A 7133-nucleotide genomic window follows, 5' to 3' on the forward strand; every position below is an offset into this window, starting at 1 on the left:
CAATTTCACAGATTATATGTTTGGTACAGGTATATGCATTCTTACCAAATTTGGTTAAAATCGGATCTCTATATCTTATAGATCCCATACAACATTTTTATAAAACTATTTTTTCTAGGTAATAGCGAATCTCCTAAGTTCCTATAAAAAAAGTTTGTTTTCGGTGTACATCCTATTCTCACTGTCCATAAAAACATCCGATATCCAAAAAATGTATTGCATTCACTAAGGGATAAGTGCCCCGAGGTACTCAGGTGACGTTTTTAATTTTAAAATTTGTTCCCGATTTTTTATCACAACCCGGATTATTGGCTCAAAAATTAGGGTAATTTGTTTTGTAATGGCAAATGTGCTGCTGCAGGTAGCCGCAGCTGAAATAAACATTTTTGAAATCTTTAAATATTAGTAAATAACGGCACATACATTTCATTTGGTGGCAAGCGGGGGGAAATACTTAAAACTTTACATAGCATCAAAATTGAATTTTTAAATAATATAGAAATAAATCCGATTCTCAATGATCTGCAAGGGTATACAAGCTTCGGTTAGCTCTCTTTCTTGTTGATTCTTGGCTCAAACTTGTGGTCCTTAGTGAAAATTGTAGCCACTTTCACAGACTGCTCGCCTTTGACCCCGACGCGTCGGTTGCAATTAGAAATCAATTTCAGAGCTAGGTTTTCACTTTTTTTGTCTGTGCTTGCTTGTTAGCCATGATAGCTCCCCTCTTCAGCACGCTTAGAAAGCCGCAATAGAAAATTTCAAATGAAAAAAAAAAAAATATGCTGCCAGAAGGCCCAAATCCGAAACCCCAAAAGACCCAAAAACCCCAAGCCAGAGACCCAGAGGCCGGCAAGAAACCAAAAACCCAAAGGCGTTACGCTTGGCAAAGGCCCGTTGGATGATCGGCAGAACGGCGCGTCGCCCGGTTGACGGACGACGATGACGGCGAAGAATATAATGTGATATGCGAATATAGCTGGCAGCGATCGGTGATCAATTGAATGTCGATTGTGTACATAGCATTACCGTTGCTGGCACTTGGCGATTGCCGGTCATTTGCATTTCACTTGGTCAATCGGCCTATAAAAGCCCTGTCGCTGCCCCGATAATGTATCAGAGCCTGATTGTCCAGCCATCGGCGAGCAGCAAAGCCAAGCGCGATTTTGGTCCACCCAGAAAAGTTCTCCTCGACGAGTAGTTTCCAAGTCGATTCAAAAGACAGCCAAGGCAAGGCAAAAACCGAGAAATGAAGCTGTTTGTGTTCGCAGTTCTGTTATCCTGCTGCCTGGCAGCCCATGCGGCTCCCGAAAAGAAGCTGGCTCGCTCCCGCAATGTCGAGGTCGACCAGGAGCAGCAGGATGCTAAGCTGGGCATGGCAGCGGCATCGTCGGTAGCTGCAGCGGCAGCTGGAGCTGGAGCTGGTGGAGCCCAGGTCAGCAAGGACCCCTCGAGCGGCAGGCTCTTCCTGAAGAAATTCCTCACGTTCAAGAACCTGTTCAGCAGCAGCAACCAGCCGGTGATCCCGATCATTATCACAGGAGCAGGCACTGGCACAAGCACTGCCACTGGCACCGCCAGCAGCTCCCCCACGGTGACGGTGACCTCAACGGGCACGATTCCCTCGGCCACGGGTACCATCACCACATCCCCCACCACCACCACCGCGAGTAGGTTCACCGTTCGCAAGAGCTACGGCGATGAGGAGCCAGAGCAGGACCAGGACCAAGAACAGGACCAGGATCAGGAGCAGGACGAGGACGAGGAACTGTCCCAGGGCAATGTGCAGCAGCCGGCCCAGGCCTATCCCGCCGATCTAATGGACGAACAGGCCCTGCAGGCTGCTTTGGCCGCCGGCGCCCAGGAGTACGAGGTTGTCACCCAGCCAGAGCTCCAGGGCACCGGCCAGAGCAAGGCCACCCAGAGCAGTCACATTAACTTGCGCCGCAAGGGCGCCCGCCGCGGCCAGGTGATCAGCGTTCGCATCCCGCCCCGTTACCGTCGCTACTTCAAGAACGGCCAGAAGGTGATGCTCAATACCGGCAGTCGTCCGGTGAGCAAGCGTCGCGTCGTCCGCAAGCGGGTTCCCAGCAAGAGGATCAACAACAAGGGCAACAAGAACATGAACCGTCGTCGCGTTGGCGGCAAGAAGAACCGTAAGAATCGCAACAAGAACCGTCGCCGCATCACCGCCGTCTAAGAGAGGACCTGGCACCCGAATCTGAATCCCAGAGGGGAGTCGCAGCAGCAGCAGCAGCAGCAACAGAATATATATTTTTTTTTTTTTCTAATTTATTGTAGTCTAAATCGAAGCATACTGTCACACTTCCTGTGGCAAGCCACATAATAAACAAAGTCTTTTCAAAAGTAATTCCAATCGTAGTTTGCAATTATGGTTACCCAGCCAGAAAAGAGCCAAGCTTAAACAACGTCTGGTAGAGGGAACTTGACTATTTTCTTGGATATTTTTTAAAATATAAAAAAAGAAGACAACAAATAAGGATAATGGTAAAGCTAAGGCAAACGATTTTCCTAAATTTCCTAAGGTTAAACATAGTTAAAAGTAGTAGTAGTAGATGAAGCTTCAGTTTTATTTATGGCCACCCACAAAAATGGATATCCGATCGTTGATCCCCAACGATTATAATTATTTCTTTTTTATGGGCATAGAATCTCATTGAAACAATTGTGTGCTCGGAGTGCGTACTTGACCCACATTCCAGATCTTTGCCAGAGATCATCGAGCTCAGATCGTGACGAATGATGGGGCGCATTTTTTAGGTATTTAAGCCAGCATTTCGCCGGCGGCAGAAGGCAAACATGAAGGGGCTACGCTGGCTGGTGCTGCTGATCGTGTCCGCGATCTGGCTACACGCGATCCCGGAGATCTCGGCCAGGGGCTGTGGCTCCCGGCTGCGACTGCGATCCACTGAGCCGCAGATCGATCTCAGTGGGCTGAGTTCAGGGCAGCTGCAGAAACTGGCCCAGCAGCTGGCCATCTTGCAGGCCAAGGACGAGGATAAGAACGAGGATGAAAACGAGGAGGCTGCTCAGGAGCAGGATGATCAGGCGGTGGACTACGCGGAAGATCACAGGGGCAGCAGTCGTCCCTGGAACAGAGTCCAGCGCATTATTCGGCGGCAGCTGGTGAAGATACCCAAGCGATATCTGCGGAAGATCCTGCGGCAGTTCGGATTGGCCAGGAGCATCGACGGTGTCGCGCAGGCCGAACTGCAGGAGTACTACCTGATACCATTGGAGTGAAAGCAATAAAGAGATGTCTAAATCAGGGAAAATCGTAAAGTTAATGGTATTCATCCGCCTTCTGGCATACTTTTGGGCGCACTTGGCGAGGGCGGATGCTCCCATCTTCATTCCGATCGAACCATGAAGCTTTGGGGGACGGGACGGGACTCTCGTTCCATCGCTTATCTGGAAGCTTTCGCACAGCTGTTCGCCGGAGCGATAACTTCCGCGACCACACGTTCACTCGGCAACCTCACTCGAGCAGGAAAACTCGGAACAGCAGCAGAATGTCAGCGGGATTACTGGCAGGGAAAGTGGCCTTGGTGACAGGTGGGTGGCGTGACGCACTGGGGTATCGAGTGACCAATTGTGTGCTTATTCCCTGCAGGCGCCGGCTCCGGCATTGGGCGTGCCACCTGCCGACTGTTGGCCCGCGACGGAGCCAAAGTGATTGCCGCGGATCGCAACCTGCAGGCGGCCCAGCAGACCGCCCAGGAGCTGGGCTCCGATCGTTCCGCCGCCCTGGAGGTGGACGTCTCCTCGGCAAAGAGTGTCCAGGGCGCCGTCGCCGAGGCCTTGAAGGCCTTCCAGGTGGCTCCCAGCATTGTGGTGAACTCGGCCGGAATCACGCGCGACGGCTATCTGCTGAAGATGCCCGAGAGGGACTACGATGACGTCTATGCGGTGAACCTGAAGGGCACCTTCCTGGTGACCCAGGCCTTTGCCAAGGCCATGATCGAGGGCCAGCTGAGCGGCGGCAGCATTGTGAACCTCTCCAGCATCGTGGCCAAGATGAACAACATTGGGCAGGCGAATTATGCGGCCACCAAGGCCGGCGTCATCTCCTTCACCGAGGTGGCCTCCAAGGAGTTCGGCAAATTTGGCATCCGGGTCAACTGCATCCTGCCCGGCTACATAGACACGCCCATGGTGGCCGTGGTGCCGGATGCCATCAAGCAGCAGGTGGTCCAGCGCTGCCCCCTGGGTCGGCTGGGCCAGCCGGAGGAGATTGCCGAGGTAATTGCCTTCCTGGCCTCCCCGCAGTCGTCCTACGTGAATGGAGCCGCCATCGAGGTCACCGGCGGCCTCAAGTAGTGCCCCTCCCTTGCCGCAGGTGGAGCCAGAAAATTGCATTTACTTGCCAAGCCATCCCAGTGAATTTTTTTTTCTTGTTGTTCCTAATTATACATATATACATATATATATATTGTGCAGCCCTAAGTAGTGTCTCCGATCTGTGGGGTGTATGTATTAATGGTTTTGGAGCTAACACCTCTTAATTATTCTCGCTAATCGGAATACTTATCGCCTTTGTGGCTGCTATCAGCAAGCAGGGCCTGCGCCACCTGCTGGCGATCGTGTGAAGCCAAAACAGAGCTTTGGGGTATATCGATAGTTATCGATATGATAAAGCAAGTTGTCGATTACAGCTATAAAGATAATAAATAAAATCAAAGCAAGAGAGTGAGGTATTGCTTAAATAATAAAATAAATAATAAATTAAAAATAAATAAATAAAATTTACAGATATCTCGAGGGGTTATGCATGCAGCCCGTAGGTATGCCTCAAATAAATAGAAGTATCTTTCAGATACAAGCCGCCAAAAGTATGCCATAAAAGAGCATAAGCTCTTCACTGAAGAATAGGTAGGATATAATTATAAATTGTTAGTAATTTATTAATATTTCTTTCTTTTGAAGGGACAAAACCCTTGAACTGCAATATCTAAGGTGAACTTTTATAGATTCTATTCCAACCTAAAGTGCCCTCCCTTTACCATCAGCCATTTTCAATGGACCGCAAAAGGAGCATCGAAGTGGGAAATGGAATGCGTGACACGGCTTGTTGTGGTCAAGGGGTGTTGGGGTGCTGGTACAGGACCCACCGAAATGTACAATATTAATATATTTCACAATTCCCCAGCTGCTAATTAACTCAGTCTCACACACACAAGCACTCGGGGAGATATATGCATGTCAACCGCCACACATATGTTTGCGGGGTGGGAAAATGGGCAAATGGGGTGGCTTTTCCGACTCTGCGGTCGTGCGCGCAATTTAAATAATGAAGACATTTTATTAATTCAAGAAATTCAACTCGCCACGCACACAAAGGCAAACAAGCTGGCACACATCGGGCAGCAATTACAATGGCGACCCGGCATTAGGCAACCTCCAACCTCCAAACTTGCCAGGCATTTTTGGGGTTTAGGTTAGGGCTGGTCCACCCCCCCAGTTGGTGGCTGGTGCGTTTCCCATTTCCTTGCTAGCCATTTCCCATTTCCCGAAAGCCGCTTGCCGCCCCGACTGGTTTTTAGTGCATAGTGAAAAACAAAACATTTGCTAATCATATGAAGCGACCCTGAGCCGAAACACTGAGAGAAAATAAAGAGTTACAAATGAAAATAAATGTATTAATTGTATTTTAGATGATCCAGCTAACATGCGCTTATGAATGCCATAGTTGTTCTTATATTTAATGAAATATTTTTTAAAGTTGCTTCATTATATTCGTGTATTTATAATTCCCAAGTCTAAATTTGTACTATTTAAACTGACCTGAGGTTTTTTTTCTCAGCCTCTAATTTGGGAATATTTTTGAAATATTATTAAAGGTTTGTGGTAAATTAATAACACACTTTATCTGTCAAATTCTTTCGTTTTTATTAAAAATAAATAAATAAATTATCAATTTCAAACATTTATTTTCTCTCAGTGCCTCACCTTTCTCTGTCGCTCCTTGTAGCAATTAACAACGCACTGCGACACAAGCGGCGACGACAAGCCAACACTTGAGCCATAAACCAGCCCAACACGACCCCCCGGAACGACCCCTAAAAAGCCGAACATACCGAGAATCCGAACCCCAACTTCAGCCCCCCGGAATCCCCGAAAACACCGAAAACCGGGGACAAGCCGGAAAACCAGCACCCCCGAAACCGACCAGCGCTTTGGCACTTGCCATATCTCATGTTAATGAAATCGTAACTCTTCGTGCGCCTCGTGTCCGTTTTTTGTGCCATCTCCTGGCTGCCCGTCGCCGTCGCTCTTCCCCTTAAATAAAGGACGCGGACCAGGACCCCAAAAAGGAGCCCAGGGATCTCGGAAGGATGTTGGATCACATAGCCTGGTGATTAACGCGCCGGGGAAACTCCGCACGACTTCACGAACAATGGAAATGTGAATTCCTGGCAACGAGGGGATTCCCCCTACCCAGGACATCTCATGTGCGAACAAAAGGTGCCACAAAACTTGCCCAGTTGTCGGCAGTTATCATTGGTTTTTTTTTTTTTTTTTTGGCAAAAACTGAAGGAGATTCTTTGAGGAGCCACAAACAGTATTTAAATTGGTTTCTATGCGCTTTGAAAATATTTTAATCGAAATATAAATAAATACATGTAATTTAATATATTTTCCTGTAATTATTTATGATATGTTTTTGAAACATACAAAATTTTTAACTAAGGCAAAAATGCCTGAAATTTAACTACGAAATCAGCTTTGTTTTAGTTTTTAAAAGGGTTTTTTAGGCTTTGTTTTTAATTATATTTTAAGTCAATTTTGAAGTTTCAGAAACTTTTTAAATAGTTCTTTTCTAGTTTACTTTCTAGTAATTATCATAGTTCCAAATTCAACCAATTTATTTAATTTTTTCTGGTCTACACTCTCTCTCTTTTAATGAACAAAAGAAAATAATGCTAATTAACACACCGTCGACCGCAATTGCAACTTCTTTCCTCTGGCCAAGTGCACGTATGTACATATGTACCAATCCGCCCACTTGAATAAATACACCACCTCCACCACCCACCCCCACACACTTACACACAGAGGCAGCCCAGCTACCCCCTGCGGGCCACGTGTGACAGGCGAGGGTCGTTCGGTGACAA

General features: G+C 47.6%; 3 protein-coding genes across 3 annotated transcripts; all 3 read left to right on the top strand.

The window, feature by feature from the left end:
- The first annotated feature begins 446 nt into the window (after positions 1-446).
- On the top strand, positions 447-2271 carry LOC108080077 (uncharacterized). The gene has a single exon (XM_017174661.3). It carries the CDS (start codon positions 1247-1249, stop codon positions 2195-2197), a length of 951 nt encoding a protein of 316 aa, XP_017030150.1. The 5' UTR covers positions 447-1246; the 3' UTR covers positions 2198-2271.
- Positions 2272-2817: 546 nt separating this feature from the next.
- Positions 2818-3261, top strand: LOC108080012 (uncharacterized). The gene has a single exon (XM_017174578.1). The coding sequence runs from the start codon at positions 2818-2820 to the stop codon at positions 3259-3261; it is 444 nt and encodes a 147-aa protein (XP_017030067.1).
- A 165-nt stretch (positions 3262-3426) lies between these two features.
- Positions 3427-4464, top strand: LOC108080025 ((3R)-3-hydroxyacyl-CoA dehydrogenase). The gene is made up of 2 exons (XM_017174599.3): positions 3427-3573; positions 3632-4464. Exons 1-2 carry the CDS (start codon positions 3531-3533, stop codon positions 4336-4338), a joined length of 750 nt encoding a protein of 249 aa, XP_017030088.1. The 5' UTR covers positions 3427-3530; the 3' UTR covers positions 4339-4464.
- Positions 4465-7133: the final 2669 nt, after the last annotated feature.

This window comes from Drosophila kikkawai, chromosome X, assembly GCF_030179895.1.
Source record: "Drosophila kikkawai strain 14028-0561.14 chromosome X, DkikHiC1v2, whole genome shotgun sequence".
Taxonomy (NCBI): domain Eukaryota; kingdom Metazoa; phylum Arthropoda; class Insecta; order Diptera; family Drosophilidae; genus Drosophila; species Drosophila kikkawai.

Excerpts from the sequence above, each read along its gene's own strand:
- LOC108080025 (XM_017174599.3), top strand. The coding sequence starts at position 3,531 with ATGTCAGCGGGATTACTGGCAGGGAAAGTGGCCTTGGTGACAG. Across the intron at positions 3,574-3,631 it reads GAAAGTGGCCTTGGTGACAG|GCGCCGGCTCCGGCATTGGG; the intron begins GTGGGTGGCGTG and ends TATTCCCTGCAG.
- LOC108080012 (XM_017174578.1), top strand. The coding sequence starts at position 2,818 with ATGAAGGGGCTACGCTGGCTGGTGCTGCTGATCGTGTCCGCGATCTGG.
- LOC108080077 (XM_017174661.3), top strand. The coding sequence starts at position 1,247 with ATGAAGCTGTTTGTGTTCGCAGTTCTGTTATCCTGCTGCCTGGCAGCC.